The sequence below is a fragment of the Petaurus breviceps genome, unplaced genomic scaffold (genome assembly GCF_028583685.1).
Source record: "Petaurus breviceps papuanus isolate PSGF00001 unplaced genomic scaffold, PetGlider_PUasm1.0 189, whole genome shotgun sequence".
Lineage (NCBI taxonomy): Eukaryota > Metazoa > Chordata > Mammalia > Diprotodontia > Petauridae > Petaurus > Petaurus breviceps.
Window position 1 is genome coordinate 23,561,051 of NW_027185809.1, and position 19,125 is coordinate 23,580,175.

A 19,125-nucleotide genomic window follows, 5' to 3' on the forward strand; every position below is an offset into this window, starting at 1 on the left:
AGCACTATGCAAACTATAAAACACCATATGCCAGTTATTATGAGGATCTCTTCTCCATTCAATAAAAATGGTTTTTATAGTAACTAATTAAAAATATTATATTCTACATGTTTCTAGTCCAACTTAAAAATTCCAAGAAACTGTGGGTATGAGAAGTTGAGGAGTGACATCACTATTTACAAATATCTGTATTAATATGTAGTCATATGACTATACTTATATATGAGCTATGTGTTTTCTAATGCCAAGATCTAGCTTCATACAACTCATGGAAGTTTAGAAATTTATAGTATTTCAAAGTATTTAGTGCAAAATTTATTCCACTGAAATCCAGATTCAACTTAGGGAGTTTCTCATTCCACTGACCGTAGCAAATCTATACAATATAAAAATCAGCTATATGCAGCTAACTAAAATTACAATAATATCTTAAAAGGCAAGAATCTCATTCACTGGGGCGGCTAGGTAGTGCAGTGAATACAGCACCGGCCCTGGAGTCTGGAGGACCTGAGTTCAAATCCAGCCTCAGACACTTGACACACTTACTAGCTGTGTGACATTGGGGAAGTCACTTAACCCCAATTGCCCTCAAAAAAAAAAAAAAAGAATCTCATTCACTTTGGGTGAGTGGCATCCATATATGTAAAGGAGATGAAGATAACAAAGAATGGCAAGACCTCAAAGAGAACATTCTCTAGAAACGACTATTTTATAACCCTCAGGTTATAATGTCCCCAGAATATCAAAAGAGCTTATATACTCTTGCCAATCTACTCCTGTCAAGTAAATACTTTTTTATTTCTACTAATTAAGCTGTCTTTCTGAAATAATACAACTTTAAAATACTTCTGAAATCTCCTAAATTTGGGGTTACTAGCTTGCAAAGCAAAATCAAGCTAGTTTTGAGTTTCTCTTTCATTGCATCAAGAAATATAAGATTTCTTAAAAAAAACTTTTAACTACTAAATGCAAGAAAATTCCATCAGTCTGAGAAGTATGCTGTTTTCATAAAATTTTATATTCAGTTTTGATTACCCATGTTAACTTATAACCTGAGAAGATAAGAAGGAAAAAAATCTCTCTCTGACCTCGTGGAGTTTATAATATGGGTAGTGTATATAAGCCAATACAAAAGATGAAAAATGTACTTAAGTGCAAATTACTATGGGAGCTCCTTAGAATGTAAGTACTTTGAATACAGGTTTGTTAAACATCCTCAAAACAACAAGATCCAAAGCAAGAAACATGGAAAACTGTCTAGTTACTGCTCTGCATATTAGGAAATGAAAGAATGGACTGAATTAAAGGCTTTCAATCACCTATCAGGGATAGGTAAAAGAGATGCTAGTATTGAGTGGTAGAACTGTTCCAGATGATCTCAAAGGCAGCTTCCAAACTCTGATTCCATGTTTCAAACAAGGAAGGTGGTAGTCAACTGTGTCAAGCATAGCAGAAAGGCAATAATAATAATTTTAAAATGTTAATTAAATTAGAAATAAATAGAAATACTTTATATTTCTATATATATATATTTTTCTATATAGAAATATAAAAATAAGAAATAAGAAATAGAAAGGTGAGGAAAAAATCATTGGGTTAGCGACTAAAAGATGGCTGGTTACCTTGGAAAGAATAGCTTCGGGTCAGAAGCCAGATTAGAAAGGGTTGAAAATTGGGTAGAAAGGGAAGTAGAGATATACAGTTGACTTCATTAGCACCATTAAGGCTTGGCAGGATGAGGTACATAACTGGAATATGATAGGCTCTAGAAGGGTACTTATTTTGAAAAGAACAAGGTAGTTAAAAGAAGGTAGACAGGCACAGCAGAAATGCATAAGAAAATTTGCTTATGTTGAAAGCAATCCAGAGCTCCTGGACTGGGATGAGGGAATGGGCAGAGAATGGTGGAGAGAACTTGGTTGGTCAACAAGCAGTAAGAAAGAGAAGTAATATGCTTAGAGGGGAAAAAAGAGTAAAAAGATGGAGTTCAATAAATATATAAGCCTAGAAGAGATATAGGTAGTAATGGAGTACTTCAATTATCTGCTAGTGTTCTTTCTGCCCAAAATGGAATTAACAATTTTTATATCTGTTTTCTAAAAGCTTTGTTTTCATGTCATTCATTTCTGAATATTCACCCTGAAATTAAATCTTCTCTTATAACAAAGAAACAAAAGTAAACAAACACAACCCAACAGGATAACCTTATCTGACAATAAGTAACATTTTCTACTCATTCTTCCCATACCTCTGCTGAGAAGGTGGTATATTTCATTACTTATTCTCCAAGAATAATATTTCTTATAACAATTCAATCACTGTAGCCATTGCATATACTGTTCTTTTAGCTTGGTGACTCAGTTCATGTAAATCTTCCCATGATTCTCTGAACTCTCATATTTGTCTTTCCTTACACAATCATATTCCATTACATTTACATAACACAATTTGCTTACTAATTCTCCAATCAATGGACACCTTTTCTTCCTGTTCTTTGCAACCACAAAAAAAAGAGAAAAAAGAAAAAAATGCTAAAACATTCAGGAATACACTAAATTCTTCTGTTTGTTCTACTTGGGGTATATGCCTCAAAGTAGGATAAATAGGTCAAACGATATAAACAATCTAGTCACTTTTCTCAAATAATTCTATTTGTATTGTATGTCAGATCAGTTGGGTCAATTGACGGTTCCACTAATAATGTATTAGAGTGCCTGTTTTACACAGCCCTTCTAACATCAACTGTTTCAGGCATTTTTGTCATCTTTGACAGTTTGCTTTGTTTTAAATTACATTTCTCTTATTAGTGATTTGGAATATGCTTTCAAATGATTGTTGATAACATGCAATTCTTTTGAAAACAGCTATATATTTAATTACTTCTATGTATTTTGAACATCAGGTTTTGATCAAAGATATCTAGTCCAAACATTTACTCACCTAATATCTTGAGTTGTCTTAATAATTACACCCCTCATGATAAACTAGAGGAATCAGTAAAGAAAACCTGAAATCTGAATTTGATTCTCTTCAACAAGGATGAGCAGAATCACATGGGTTAAGATGATAACTTCCACCTTAAGATTTTTAATTTAGAGAACTGGAAAGACTGCTTCTTTCCTAATCATGACACAAATGAAAAAGCAAGAGGCTAGAAGTAAAGAGAAATGAGTTTTAGTTCTAATTGTTACTAAGTAGCTATGCGTCCCTAAGTATGAGCATCAGTTTCCTCATCTCTAAAATGAAGGAGAGAAGCGGTCTGGCGCAGAGCATTGAGAGCCAGCCTGAGTCAGAAGAACAGGGTTCTAGCTCTGCTTCAGGTAAGTAGCCTGCTGTGGGCCTTTGGGCTAATCTGTATTAGGAGCACGAGCCCCCTCAGCAACAAGCTCCTTATGCCAAATGAAATCACATGTCTGTACCAAAATTTAAAAAGAAGCAGCTAAGACTGACGATCTCTTTCTGGGGTTGTGCTGAAGATCTCAACTTCAAAGAAGTTTCACAGACACACACATGGGACCATTTGCTTACAGCTCCTTCTCCACTTTCTTCCTATTCTACCTCAACCAAATAACTTGTCCACTTTTTCCTCCTTCACCTCTGCTTTGGATAAAGAGGTAACAATTCTTGCCAAGGTCATCCCCTCTACAAGACCTCTTGATCCCAGTACCACCTATATTGTGGGAGTGCCCTCCACTTTCACCCCACTCTCTCAAATCTTCAATCTTTCTCTGTGTAATGGATTCTTTCCTACTGCCTACAAACATCCTGCCTCTGCCATCCTCCCTTCAACAATTAACCACCATTAGCTATTTCCCTTGCTATCTTCTTGGAGAAATTCCTTGAGAAAATCCAGACTATGGGCCTCCACTTCCACTCCTCTTACTCTTATTAACCTATCAGCAATCTGGCTTCCAAGCTTATTAGCCAACTGACACTGCCCTCTCCAAGGTTAGCAATAATTCCTTAATTGCCTAATTTAGCGGTGCTTTTCTCAAGTCTCAAATTTTTTATCTCTGCAGCCTTTTACACTTGATTACTTTCTCCTCCTGGATTCTCGTTCCTCTCTAAGTTTTCACTGATGTTCTCTTCTGATTCTGCTCCTGCCTGACAGATCCTTCTCAGTCTTTCTTGCTAGATTCTTCATCCATATCACACCCACTAACTTTGAGCATCATAATAAGTTTTGTCCTGGACCCTTTTTTTTCTTTCCTCGATACTATCTCTATTGGTGACCTCATCATCTTTAATGGGTTCAATTATCATCTCTATGCATATGATTGTTAGTTCTATATATCTAGCCACAGTCTCTCTCCCATGCTCCAATCTTACATCATCAATTGCCTTTTGGTATCTAGACTGGATCTCCTGTAAGCATCTAGAGAATATGTACAAAACAGAACTCCTTATTCCCCCCCCCCACCCACCCATTCTCCCTTCTTTCCAACTTCCCTACTACTATAGGGAGCACCACCAACTTTCCTGTCACCCAGAATTATAACCTTGGAGTCATCCTCACTTCCTTACTTCCATTCACCTCACATAACCAACATTTGCTAAGTCTTGTAATTTCTGCTTTCACAGCTTCTCCTAAATATCATTCTTTTCTCACCACTCAAAAACCACTCTAATTCAGGTCTTTATCACCTCTCTCCCTGACTATCAAATAGCCTTCTACTTAATCTCCCTGCTTCAGACATCTCTTCCTACTCCAATTCATCTTCCACTCAACTGCCAAAGTGGTTTTCCTAAGACATAGGTCTAACCATCTTCTTCCCTTACTCAATAAACTCTAGTGCAGGCTTGCACAACCTGAAGCCCACCAAATGAATTCCGACAGCCCACAAAAGATGTAGAGGATGTTTTCCCCCATTTTTCACCAGCCACCAGAAATCCTTTGGTGTACCCACAGACCGTGGGTTGCAGGTTGTGCAGGCCTGCTCTGGTGGCTGCCTATTACCTCCAGAATCAAATATAAGTTCCTGGGTTTGGCATTTAAAAGCATTTTACTTTCCAATCTTCTTCCACTATACATATAGCTCCATATACTCTAAGATTCAGCCACATTATCTTATTGTACTTGACATTCTATCTCCTGACTATATGCTTTTGCACTGCTTGTCCCTGATGCCCGGAATACTCTTATCTTCCTCACCTCTATCAGTTTCCTTGGATTGTTCAAGATTCAGGTCAAGGGGCCACCTTCTAGGAAAGTGACCAGTCCCCCTAGCTGCTAGTGCTTTCATCTCTGAAATTACCTTCCACTTACTCTCTATATATCTTAAATGTACCTATGTGTTTTTGTGTTTGTCTCTTTCATTAGAATGACAGCTCCTTGAAGGCATGAATCATATTTCCCTTTCTTTATATCCTCAGTGCTTAAGCAGTGTCCTGCACATAGATGTTGAGGATTGTAATGGTAGTATAATTTTGAATTTGAAGATCCCTTTGTGTTGGCAAAAGTAGCAGGTACTTAGCACTTAGTAATTGATCAAGCCTCTGTTGGGGAAACAGAAGGTATGAACTCCTGTCTCCTGTTACTGATGTAACAGGAAGGAGTTGGCTGAAGGAAGTAGCTAATGCTGTGTATATAAGAAAAGCCCCAGAGAGGCACAGTCAGAATTTCCTTGAGATCTGGTGGCAGAACAGCTAAAGAAAAATGGAGAACTGAGTCCTGAAAACTTGTGGTGGTGGAGCTTCTTCTGAACAGGAGCCTGAAGCCAGGAGTCCAGGAGCCCACAGCCAGGAGGCCAGAGCCAGGAGCTGGAGCCAAGAGCCAGGAGCCCAGGAGCCCGGAATCCGGAATGAGGAGCCCTGGAGCCCAGGTGACTGAAGCATGACTGGGATGCTGAGACTTTGCGGCTTGGTTGAGCCTTGAATTCCCTGGAGAAGAAATGGTGAAGGAGCTGACATGGACCAGACCCTGTGAATGCCAGTATGGAGCAGGACCTGCCCAGAGAGCTGGTCAAGGAACTGGGAGCTGTCTGCCATTGAACTGAGGTGACAGTCTGATGAATCCAGATAGAATCTGGGACCATGGAAGGGGATCCAGGGAATCTGAGAACAGGCCCCAAGTCAAGATGAAAAGACTTCTCCTTGGGTACTGAGTAATTATGGAATTATAGTTTACTAGTGACCTAAGGGTTTTGTGTATGATACTTAGTAAGACTTTGCTGAATAAGTGACTGATTGTACTTTGAGTACATTGATAATTGTTACTGATAAGTGACTGATTGAGTTAATCAAAACTTTGCCCCATGAGTGGAAGACTTTGAGTATTGTACTTTGAGACTACTGATAAATGACTAATTGAGTTAAGAGTGACTATTTTACTTTGAAACTATGTTGTGAATATTATATTGTGATTTTCTGCAATAAGTTGTAATATTGTGAATGCTGTACCTTGATTTTCCATGGATGTTTTGATTTTGTTATGGAATAGAGTGATCACTATACTGAGTAATCAGAACCTTTAAAAAGCTGTTCACAGTAGCAGTTCTTCTGGAAAGCTTCTGTGCATGGCATTACAAGGATTCATGGAGGACATGAGGAGTTAACATTCATCCATATCCTAAATCTATTGTATTCATACCAGACAGTTTTCATAAGCTATCAATGAGTCAAGAGCTGACCTATTCCTACAAGGACAGAAAAGCTACCGTGTTTCCCCGATGATAAGACACTGTCTTATTATTTTTTTTGGACAGAAAATCACCAGAGGGCTTATTTTCAGGGGAGGGCTTATTTTAATGAACATTGACAGCAGTTTTAATAAACAGGTAAATGTGAACAAAAAAATGTACCAGCAAGCAAATCACTGGAGAAGAACAGGATGATGCGCTCACTGCTGCAGCTCTGATTGGATGCAGCTCGGAGGGGGGGGGGGGTTTCACCCGGGGGGGGGGGGGCGGTGCATACAGAGGGTACTGTAACGTAGCGTGTAGTGCAGGGGATCACCTTCACTACAGTAGCAATCTCAATAGGGCTTATTTTCGGGGGAGGGCTTATTTTAGAGGAATCTTACACAGTAAGGGGAGGGCTTATTTTCGGGATAGGTCTTATTATTGGGGAAACACGGTAGCTATGCTTGCTCTGAGAAAGAAAATCAAAATCTCAAACATTCAGGTGGCTAGGTGGTGCAGTGAACAGAGCACCAGCCCTGGAGTCAGGAGGACCTGAGTTCAAATCTGACCTGAGACACTTAACACAAAAAAACAGCCATGTGACCTTGGGCAAGTCACTTAACCCCAACTGCCCTACCTTCCCCCCTCCCCCCCCAAAATCTCAAACATAGATCCCTGAGAACCATCTTCCAATTCATATCCTTTTCTTCTACCATGACTCAAGAATACTTTCCTGCATTAAAATCAACCAACTATTTTCCAAAGCACCATAAGCCCACTCCTATTATTCTCTTTCAATGTACTCTAATAATAACAGCAATTTCTCCACACTTAGAATGATTATTGTGACTTTCTTGTTTCTTCCAACAACTTTAAAAAAATTCCACAGAAATTTAAGTTATTACCACACTGGAAGCCTGATAGGTACAAGATGCTTTTTTAGATACTAAGATACTATTATTTCCCAATTTGAAAATGTGATGCTAATTTCAAAAAATGAAAGTTTAAGCTATCTGTCCAAAGTTATTAACTAGAATCTCCCTGAAAATTTGGACACTGTTTACCTCTTAGACACACTATCCTCCCTAGGCTTAGTGACAATGCTCTTGGTTCTTCTGCCTGGCTAATCAATCCTCCTCAGTTTTTGTTTGTTTCTTTTTTTTTATTGTTTTTGCCAGAGCATTATTTTCCTCCCAACAAGTGGTTCCATGTCCCAAAAGGCTATATCCTGGGTTCCATTTTCTTTCTACATTTTTGATGGTGATCACATCAATTACTATCTTCATCAGTTATCTTGATTCTGATAATTACCTACCAGCTCTTTATATTCAGCCCTTATTTCTCTCATGAACTAAAGTCCCACACATTACTAACTGCCTCCTAGACATCTCCACTTGAGAATGTCCCAAAGGCATCTCAAATTCAGCAGGTCCAAAACAGAGCTGATAATATTTTCTCCTCCCTTCCCCAAATTTCCTTTTTGTTGAGTAGACCCAAGTTCACAACCTCAAATGCCCATATCTATTCAGTTGCCAAGTCTTATTGCTCCTACTTTCAAAACATCTCTCAGATCTGTTCCCTTCTCTCTTTTCCCACAGTCCCTGCCCTACTTCCAAGTCCCCATCATCTCTCACCCTGACTCCTTCAAATGCTTCCTAACTGGGCTTCTGTCTCCAGTACCAACTTAATCCAATCTATCCCTCTCTCCTTTCCTCCCCGACCCTGGCAGCTGCCAAACTGATTACATGGTCTGACCACGCCACCCCTACTCAAAAACATTCAACTGCTTCCTATTTTCCTAAAATACAAACTCCTCATGCTGACATTTAAAATGCTCTGTTCTATATGGCTTCTACTTACCTTTCTTCATATTATTTTCCCTTTTGCTATTGTAATACAATTGTACTGGCTGGTTAGTCAGCCCCTAAACACAACATTCTATGTTCAGCCTCCATGAATTTGTATATGTTATTGCTTGCCATGTGTGAAAATGCACTCAGTTCTTTCTCACTTTTACCTTGTAGAATCCTTTGTTTCATTCAACACATAGCTTAGATGCCACTTTTTAAATAATACCTTTTATGATTAGCACTCTCTTCCTCTCAAAATTACCTTGCACTTAATGTAAGGTCCTTAAGAGGACCTGGTTTATTTTTACTTCTATCTGCAGGACAGAGTCAATGCTTAATAAATATTTGATTTATTGATTTAAATGGAATGAAGAAAGCAGCTTAGGTGGTAAAGAGGACTAAATTACAGTCCTTATTCTATTAAATGATTCATTGCAGGACCTTGGGCTAGTTACTAGTCTCAGTTTTGTTATCTGTAAAATGAGAGAATTTGATAAAATAGTCTGTAAGGTTCTTTCTCGTCCTAATATTCTATTATTCCATGGTTGCTTATAAGGAAATTAAATAAAAAAAGAAGATATTATCATTTGACATAACCTATGAAGAGTGATAACCTTTATTTATACCACAGTAAACTTTTTTCCTTTGACCTCTTTCCATTTCCAACACTGTTGGACAGAGTTCTTCCAATGCATACTTCAAAATTTTTTTCTGGAATGCCTGGGTAAGTACTTCAATTATTTTCAGTAAAATTAGTGCTTAAGAAATAAAAAAATGGTCTCTAAGGAATGCTTAGAAACTTTCTTTACAATTCATTTCAAACATTTACTAAACACCTACTATTTGCAACCAGGCAGCTATGTGGCACAGTGGATGGAGTGCAGGGCCTGGAGTTGGGAGGACTGTCTCCTTGAGTTCAAATCCGGCCTAAGGCACTTATTAGCTGTGTGACCCTGTTTGCCTCAGTTTCCTCATCTACAAAATAAGAAAGAAATGGCAATCCACTCCAATGTCTTTGTCAAGAAGATCCCAAATAGGATCACAAAGAGTTGGATACAACTAAAATAACTGAACAACAACTATTTACAAAATACTATGCTGGGTACTGGGAATATAAAGATAAATAAACCCTAATCTCAGGAAGCTAAGGATCTGATAGAAAGACATGTATACTAACAACTAGATACCATGTACACTAACTAGGATACTAGACAGTGAAATATAAGTGCACAGAGGTGGCCCAGGCAGTGAACTAGGAGAAAGGATTCAGCTGAGGGAGAAGAAAGGTCAAGGAAAAAGATGGCATGAATTAGGTTTTGGAGGACAGCAGTACTTCAACCAATGGAGGAGAAAATGGGTAGCAATTAAGTAGCACAGCCAAGATCTCAACCCACGTCCTTGAACTCCAAATTCAATGCTTTTCCTTCTATACTACCATCTAGGTAGCTTGATGATTCAATGGCTAGAGCACCAAACTTAAGGTCAGAAGGATGAGTTCAAATCAAGTTTTAAGACAATGCCTAGTTTAGTGACCCTGGGCAAGTGGTTTAATCACTATCTGCCTTGGTTTCCTCAATTGTAAAATGTGGATAATAAGAGCATGTACTTCCCATAGTTGTGAGGATCAAATGAAAAAATATTTGTAAAGCACATAGCAGGCATTTTAATAAATGCTTGTTTCCTTTCTTCCTTCCTATCACATTGCCTCCAACAACTATAAGAATAGTGGTGCTGATGACTAAAAATAAAGCAGTTGGAGGGAAGGAGTCTATTTTGGCAAAAAAATGAAGAGCTCAATTTTGAACACGTTGAGTTTAAGGACTATGTAAGATATCCATTCTATTTATAGGCATAGATATAGGTATAACATGCATAAAATACTTAAAGATACCTTAGGAAGATGTCCTTGATTAAAACAATCAAGCCTTAAATTATATGCAGGGTTAAAGCCGGAAAGAACTTTAGAAATCAACTAGGCAAATCTCTCATGTTATAGATCAGGGAATGCAATTATATTATTTTTCAGAAGCAGCTTGGTATAGTGCAGGGGTAGTGAACCTGTGGCCTTGAGGCCTCCAGTTCTTCAAGTAGAGCCCTTTGACTGAACTCAATCAAAGGACCTAGAAGGCCACATGTGGCCTTGAGGCTGCAGGTTCCCTTGGACTAGACTATGGTCGAGTGCTGGACTAGGAGTCAGGAAGACCAGAAATCCCACCTCAGATACTTACCATCTATGTGGTCCTAGGCAAGTCACTTAATTTCCCTTAGCTTTAGTTTCCTCATCGGTTAAATGAGAGGGGTGGATGTGATAGCCTCTACTATCTTTCCCATAACAATGCAGGATTATTGTATTTTGGGAGGAGACACACAAACCCATAATTTTTTTGTAACTTCAGGGTTATCTGTGACTTTTCTCACATCTCACATTCAGTCAAATGGATTTGAATGCCACACCATTACTACTTGTTTTACTCTCCTAGTCTCGATGTATGTTAACAATTAGGATACAAGGAATAATGAAATAAGTGCACAGAGGTGGTCCAGGTAATGAATTAGGAGAAATCAGATGTGGGAGAGACTACAATGAGATGAACATGAATTAGGTTTTGAAAAAAGGCAAAACTTCAACCAATGGAGAGTATCCCCTGGTTTCTAAAATTCTACTGTTGCACTAAAGGTTTTTGTTACCATCCACCTACTTTACTGGATTTGGATTTACTGATTCTGTACTTTGATCACGTTATTTTTTCACGCTTGTAATGCCCTCTATCTGGCGAATTGTAGAGTATCCTGCTTGGTGGTTCAAGGGATAGAGCTCTGGGCCTGGAATTAGGAAGACCTGTGTTCAAATCTCACCTCAAGTTATGTCCTAGCTGTGTGACTCTGAGCAAATCACTTAACCTCTGGTTGCCTGAGTTTCTTCTACTTTAAAATGGGGATAATAGCATGTAGCTCCTAAGGTGAGACAATATGATGAGAGACAATATTTGTAAAGTGTTTAGCATAGTGTCTGGCACATAAATGCTAGCTACTAGTGTTGATTTTGTTATCTTTAAAAGTTCAACTGAAATGCCATCTCCTCCATAAAAGTTTCCCTGATCCAAGTCAGTAATGACGTTTTTCCAATGGGATCTCATGCTCACGTACTATTATTTCACAGATATCTGTGCAGTTGTCACATTCCCATATTAGACTATAAACTGCATGTAGTTTCTATTTAACATTTGTAACTTGCTTAGGACCTGACACAAGGCTTTTCACAAAGCAGATCCTAAATACTTCTCTTTCAAGACTTCTAATGGTGAAGCTTAAAACTTTATGATATACTTTAAAGTACTGAAAAGCATCAAATACTATATTTTTTAAAAGCTACATAGAAACTAAGAGATAAAACCATTTGACCATGAGATCAAATGTTTCTTTTCATCTCATACTTTTTACATTAAAAAAATCCTATTTTAAGCATAAGATCATAGTTTAGAGCTGGACAGTCCCTTGGAGGTTATATAGATTGGTCCTCTGCTTTAACAGATAAGAAAAGACCCAGCAAGGTTGTGAGTTTTGAAAAAAAAATTTTTTTTTGAAATATTCTTAAGTAAAGCTTTTTTTCCCAATTAAATATATTTTTTTTCTCTCTAAAAGTCAGCTAAAACAGATTCCATGATCTTTGAATCATAGAATCAGAACTAGAACGGACCTCTGGGGTTCCTGAGCCCAACCAACCTCCCAATGTAAAAATTTCTAAAACTCCCCTGACAGATGGTTTAGTTCAACTTTAGTTCAGCCCATTATTTATTTTCTAAAAATACCAGGGACTTCTTGGGTTAAATAAAGTTGAAAGGTCGTAACTACTCTTAGATTAAGAAGTGGAGTAATACATCTTTTCAAATGGTGTTGGTGGAAATGTAGGCCTAACATTTCTAATTTAAGAGGCAGCAAGCATCACAGAATAATACTAAAGAAGATCATCCCTTAAAGGAAGAAAAAGTTGTCTTCTTTGAATCTCTAGCTCTTTCAAATTCTTTCTGAAAATGCATTCTTTTGCCAGCAGCTTGTTACAGGGGAAAAGTATAACAGACTTGAGTGCCATAAAAGACATATGAAACCTGGTTCATTTACTACATGATCGTTCAGTCATTTTTCAGTTGTATCTGACTCTTGGTAATCCCATTTGCGGTTTTCTTGACAAAGATACTGGAGTAGTTTGCCTTCTCCTTCTCCAGCTCATTTTACAGATGAGGAAACTGAGGCAAAAAAGGGGTAAGTTACTTGCCCAGGGCGAAAGACTTGTCCAGAGTTTTCTGGAATCCAGGTCTGGCATTCTACCTACTGCACCACGTAGCTGTCCCTACTACGTGACCATAGGCAAGTTATTTAACTTCTCAGCCTTAATTTCTTCATTCTAAGATGAAGTATTTAAACCACCTACTTCAGAAAGCTGTTAGGAAAATGTGTTATACATAATTACATTAAGCTCTGAATTTTTATGATACAAATTCAGATGACAATTCAGGCTACAAATAAGATGATTTATAGAAATATTAATATAAGGCAGTCAATGGATTGCCTACATACAATATTAGTACCTGCAGAAAACATGTATCTGTCCATTGTTCATTCACTGTTTTTAAATCCATTTCTGAGATTAAAAAAAATTAATACAGTATATATTGATACATTCCTCCTTTTCACTAGGATTTTTAAATTTCATGCATTTTAGAGAAGATACAAACAGAAGAATATGTCTCTTATTCTCCCTAGATCCTCCTACTTGTCTCAGAAACAACTGAGCAAGGGATGATCTACTACATAACTAGGAGATGCAAAGGTCAAATTCTCTATAAGTATATTATAGCAAAGTCAAGACTAATACTAAAGTATATGATTTAGCTATTTGATATGGATGGGGTAGGGAGGGTATGAGTGAAATTAACCTTATATTTAGTATCACTGTTAATAAATAGGATTGATGAAATTTTCCATTATGTTACTTTTGAGGATGTAAGGTCACTTAATTGTGACCCAGTTGCCTTGCTACACTTCTCCCCTTACCCAAGATTTACATAATGGCACACTCCATTGCACCTTATTGCTCAACTCTTACACAACTCTGGTAGAGCTGATGCTAGTCAATCAATGAGCAAGTATTTATAAATCTACAGAGAACACAAAAAACTAGAAAAGTACATGCCCTCAAGGAGTTTGCATTCTGGAAGGTTGGGGAGGAGATAAACCAGAATACAGATAAGTAAAGTCCTCAATTTGTACATACTTATGTGAATGTGTCAGTCTCTCTATTGAATTTATGCTCTATGGAGGATGGACTGTTTGATATACATCACTGCATCATCTCGAGGTGTTAACATAGTGCCTGGAACATAGCAAGAACTTAAGAAATGGTTGTTAACTGATACAAATAAAAAATACATACAAAGTAAATGCCAGAGAATTTAGAGTAGATACAGTGAGACCAGATGGGGTGGAGAAGAGTGGGATGATTCAGGAAGGTCTTTACAGAGAATATGATGTCCAAACTTAGTCTTGGTCTTGAAAGAAACTAGGGTTAACTATTCTAAAAAGCAGAGAGGGAAGGGTATGCATCCCAGGAATGGGGAAAACACTGTGCAAAGACAAAAATGAAAGAAGGAAGATGCCGGATGAGAAATAACCAGTAGGATACCAACCCTGAACTGCAGAATGGGTAAAGGGGAATAATAATAAAATTCTACTATTAATGGGCAGCTGGGTAAATAGAGTGCCAGGTCTGGAGTCCAGAAGACTCATCTTCCAGAGTTCAAATCTGGCCCCTGACACTAGCAGTGTTACCCAGGACAAGTCCCTTAACCCATTTGTCTCAGTTTTTTCAAATATAAAATGAGCTAAAGAAGGAAATGAGGCCAAGAATGGGACACAAGAGAACAACTAACAACAACAACAACATTAATTATATGGCACTTTAGAGTTTACAAATGATTTTACAAACATCTCATTCTATCATCACAACTCTGGGAAACAGGTTCTACTATTATTTCCATTTTACAGATGAAGAAACTGAAAAACAGAAATTAAGTGATAGGCCCATGGTCACACAGCTGGAATGAGTTTAAAAGAACTGAACTCAGCTCTTTTTGATGACAGGTCCAGCACTTATCCACCAACAGTCAGTTAATGTGTACTAAAAAGGTAGACTGGAGCCAGATTATTCATGGACCAATATCTCTTAATTTTTTTTTTTTATGATGGGCTAGTTTCATGGTGAAAAATAAAATACCAATTCAGAAGGCTCAAGTTTCAAATGAATATAATTGGCTACTTGTTTAATAGCTTAAGTAAATGATAAATTATGGGAAATTTAAAAAATACATAAATCTACTCAAGATAAGCAAGATCCAGCTTGAATTGGCAGAAAAACTTTCATAATATGCTGTTGTGCCATTCATATCAACTATCAAATGTGAATTGCTTGTAAAAACCTGTAGTTTGAGCTAAATTTCCTCTAGTTACCTCCATCCTCCTACCAAGAGTTTATCATAGCAATATCCCTAGATTTCCCAAAGGAAAAAAAATCAGCAGAGGTTCTCTATAGAAATACTTTTTCCAGAGAACAAATCATACACCAATTTCAGAATATCAAAGAAACACAATGCTGAAAGGATGTACATTGTATGTATGAAGGATAAGTACTTCAAATACACTCAACAGAGAGCATAATCCTGATATACTTTTTTTTAATCCTTGAAAAAAGCAATTATGGTCAATCAAAAGAACTCCAGTATCCCTCAAAATATGTTTAGGCTTACACAATGAAAATATATTCCCTTGAAAAAGTGAAATGTATGAAGTAAGAAATTGCTGGATGAGTTACACTTTTCTCATGCATTTATTAAGAACCTATTGTTTGTATCAAGTTCCTCATCTACAGAAGAAGGCTGCTGGACTCTGATTTCTAAGATTTCCTTCAGCTTTAAAAAATTTCTGAGTTTATAAAGCTCTCTTTACCTGAGAACACGGTGTCAGAGATTAATAGAGCTAGAATGGAAATAATGTAAGTCATGTAATCCAACTCTTTCATTTTTACACATAAGGAAAGGAAGGCCCAAGGAAGTGCCGTGACTTGCCCAACATCACACTGATTCTAAGCGGCCCACATAGTTGAACTCAAAACACCCCGATCCCAAATTCAGCACTTTCTCCACTGTACCAGACTACATATTACTAATATCAAATGATATTGTGTGTATGTATATACACACACATATCACTGCTTTTTTAGGCACATCTTTTTCAATGGTAGTCATAGTGATATTTACGTAGCACTTCAAAGTGCAAATCTTGCAAAACTTAAAGAGATATTTCTTAGAAAAATTCTGAAATCTCTAAGCCCACTCAAGGACCCAAAGATGTCTTACCGTGGGAAAAATATGACTTTATTCTAGCAATAACAACTACATTCTAAATCACCTAACATTATCCTGCTCATCCGTTCACCATGGGCTTAGCAGGCAAATGAACAAACCTAAGCAGGCTTCTTAAGATTGAACAATTCAAATTAAAGTAGCTAATGATTTTTTTAAACACTGTGTTTAATACAGGAAGAGGAAAAAGAAGAAACAGGTGTGCTCACTAGGTCACGTTTACAGAGTTTAAAAAACGTAGGGATTTTTATGACTACCCAGTTTCTTTTCACAAACAAGTGTCCAAGACAATGTTTCAAATATACAAAGATGCACCAACTAAACTTCAACTGCACTGTCTATCACCACGAATTGTTTACCCCTTTCTACGACCACAGTTTAAAGGCTAGGAGTCAAATCAATACAATTTTTTTTTTTTTAAAAGATCTGGTCCCGTTTACCCAGCAATAAGCCGATCGTCAAAATTTAAATACCCCATTAGAAAGACATTTAAAAGCTAGCCCCTAACTCTCCCCGGTCACCTTTACATCACCTAAATGTTCTCTACATCTTCTCCCCAAAATAAAGTCCAAGGCTTAATTAACGAAGTACCCGAAGGATAAAGCCCCGCTGTAAGAATTGTCCCCACATCTGGATTCTGATCATCGCAGGCAAAACCTCTCCACTTCTTTCCCCCACGAGTCGCGGCACCAGCGGACCCAGCGCAAGGCCGCTGGGGTGAGCAGATCCGGGCCATTTCTAAACCAAGCACCTTCCTATCTCCCTTTGGGGGAGGCGAGGAAAGCCGGCGGCCTTAGCAGACACCCCGGAGGTCGGAGGGAAGGGGGGAGCCTGGGGGAGGGAGGGGCCGGGGAGGGTCCCCTTCCCTTCCTCCTCCTCCTCCGCCCCAGGAGGAAGCGTTGACCCTCCAGCTTCTCCCCGCGGGGCGCTCGGCTCCTCCTAGGGGGAGGCTGGGTAAGGGGGTGGGGTTGCTGGGTGTTCCCGGGAGTGCCCGAGCAGCCGCCCCAGCTTGTTTACAGGCCCCGGGCCTGGCCAGGCCGCTACCGCCGCCGCCGCCTCCCCCCCCCAACCTTCAGGAGGAGCCGCCGTCGCCACCGCACAGCCCCCGGAGCGGCCTCCCCGTCCCGGGCCCCTGCGTCCCCGGCGCGGCACTCACCGAAAGCGGCAGAAGAAGAAGCGGGTCCCCGGTCCGAGGCGGTGGCGGCGGCCCGGCTAGGGAGGGGCAAGGGGAAGGGGGGAAGGGAAAGGGGGAGGGGGGTCACCGCCCGTCGCGGGCCGGGCCGGGCCGGGTCGTCCGGGAGGGGGGAAGGGGAGAGGGGGGAAGAAGCGGAACGTGTCTGGGACCCCGGCTCGTGGCGCCCTCGCCGCCGCTCAGATCATCGCAGGCATTGGGACGGAGGCGCGGAGCGGGTCCCGGAGGGGAGCAAACGGCGAGCTCATGGCTGGCGGGCCCCGCCGGCCCCGGGTCGGTCTCGCTGCCCCCCCTCCCCCCACCCCCGCCCCAGCCACCCGGTCCTGCGATCCAGCCGCCGCCGAGTCCCCAAGCTCGGGGCTGAGGAAGCGCCGAGACCCGGTTGTCTCGTACCCGAGCGCGCTCCCGCCTCTAATGTCGCTGCCGCCTCCGCCTCCTGCAGCGCGCACGCGCGCACGCGCGTTCACGCCCCACTCCCTCCTCCTCCTCCTCCTCCTCCTCTCCCTTCTCTACCCCACTTTCCTTCCCTCCGCCCCTTCCTCTCTCCCCTGGACAGCTGCGACTCCCTGTAGCAGCTGGAAAGACCCGGATATTGTTGGGCTGGGACTTCAGCTAGGGTAAGGTGGAGGAGGGGCAGGTTAAGAATGACATCATTCTTCTACCCCATCTTCACTGGTCCGTCGCCACCCAGCGAGGAACTGGAGAGAATAAGAGGTCGTTCGGGGCGGGGGGGGAGGGAGGGGGGGGGATGAGGGGGCGGTCCGGGCCGGGGGGGGGGGGTGCGCGCGCGCGTGCGCGTGCGCCTCTCCGTAGGAAGGGGGGGGCACGGGAGCTCCCACCTTGCCATATACTCCGCCCCCAGCCCTCCCCCACCATCCCACGCCCCATGCACACATCCTGGCTGGTAGCATCATCTCCTGATCTCGGCGTGGTTGAGAAAGTGCATGTTTTGTTCTGAGCGCTGTATAAGCTGTATAATGTGGTCCCAAAATAGCCCTTCAGAAGTCTGGTTGTAGGCAGAGCTTGGTTTCTGATGAGGACTACATGAATTGTAACCGCCCATACCAGGCCTGCGCATCTCTTAAGCTAGACCTGAAACCCAAATAAACCTTATGTATGTACCCACATCCTATGCATACCTCTAGTTTGATCTCTTTACATACTTTTTCTTCCAAATGATTTTCTGAGTATAAATACAAAATATCTACACTGACATGGTATGGAATACTTTTTAACCAGCCATCCAAAAAGCAACTCTAAAACTTAGCCACTCCCCTTTTTAAAATTACAAATATCTAATTTTACAGGTCTCCCAGCATTTTTACTTATCCCAAGGTATTGCTCGACACTGTAGCTCCTCAATAGTCCCTCCTCAGGTAAAATAAGGTTATTCATCTTGTTCATTCCATCCCATCCCACTTCCATTAGTTCTCATATATCCATAAGCCTCTAAACTTCATAAGTGGATAGAGCTCCAGGCCTGGAGTCAGGAAGACCTAAGTTCAAATCCAGCATCAGACTCTTACTAACTGTATGACCCTGGGCAAGTCACTTAACCCTGTTTTCCTCAGTTTCTTCATTTGTAAAGTAAACTGGTGAAGGAAATGATTAACCACTCCAATATCTTTGCCAAGAAAACCCCAAATGGAGTCTCAATCACATGTGACTGAAACAACAAACTTCATACAAGTCCTCTCTTTGCTTAAGCCACTGTTTTCCTCACTAGTTCCACACACACACATACACATACGCCTCTACTCTCATCCTTTGACGCCCACCCACTACTGGGTGTGTATACACACAAGGAACAAATGAGTTCCTAGTAGATATCAGTATGGAGCTAGTGAAATTCCAAAAATTCTGTTTGTAAGTGTTAGTCACATGTCTATGTAACAAAGGACTTCAAAGTGCTGAGGTTTAGTAAGGGTGGATTTTTAAGACCAAAGGAGGACAGAAATGTAACAACCACTTCTGTTAAGGATTAGGGATGAGCTAAACAACTGAAATAGCACGTGCAAGGGTTTCAGAAAGCAATATATAGAAAATCA

General features: G+C 40.2%; 1 protein-coding gene across 3 annotated transcripts in view; it reads right to left on the minus strand.

Annotated features, from left to right (window-relative positions):
* Positions 1 to 17,606, minus strand: part of PPM1A (protein phosphatase, Mg2+/Mn2+ dependent 1A) — a 59,856-nt gene extending 42,250 nt beyond the window's left edge. The window contains exon 1 of one of the 3 annotated variants that reach the window (XM_069092048.1): positions 17,471 to 17,606. Coding sequence is in view for 1 of the 3 variants with exons in the window: in XM_069092046.1 (XP_068948147.1) it covers positions 16,477 to 16,621 (145 nt within the window). In the remaining 2 variants the exon portion in view is untranslated. Of the gene's footprint in view, positions 1 to 16,476; positions 16,629 to 17,041; positions 17,136 to 17,470 lie in introns of those variants that run through there. The other 2 variants (XM_069092047.1, XM_069092046.1) reach the window with 2 other exon arrangements.
* Between the last annotated feature and the right edge of the window lie 1,519 nt (positions 17,607 to 19,125).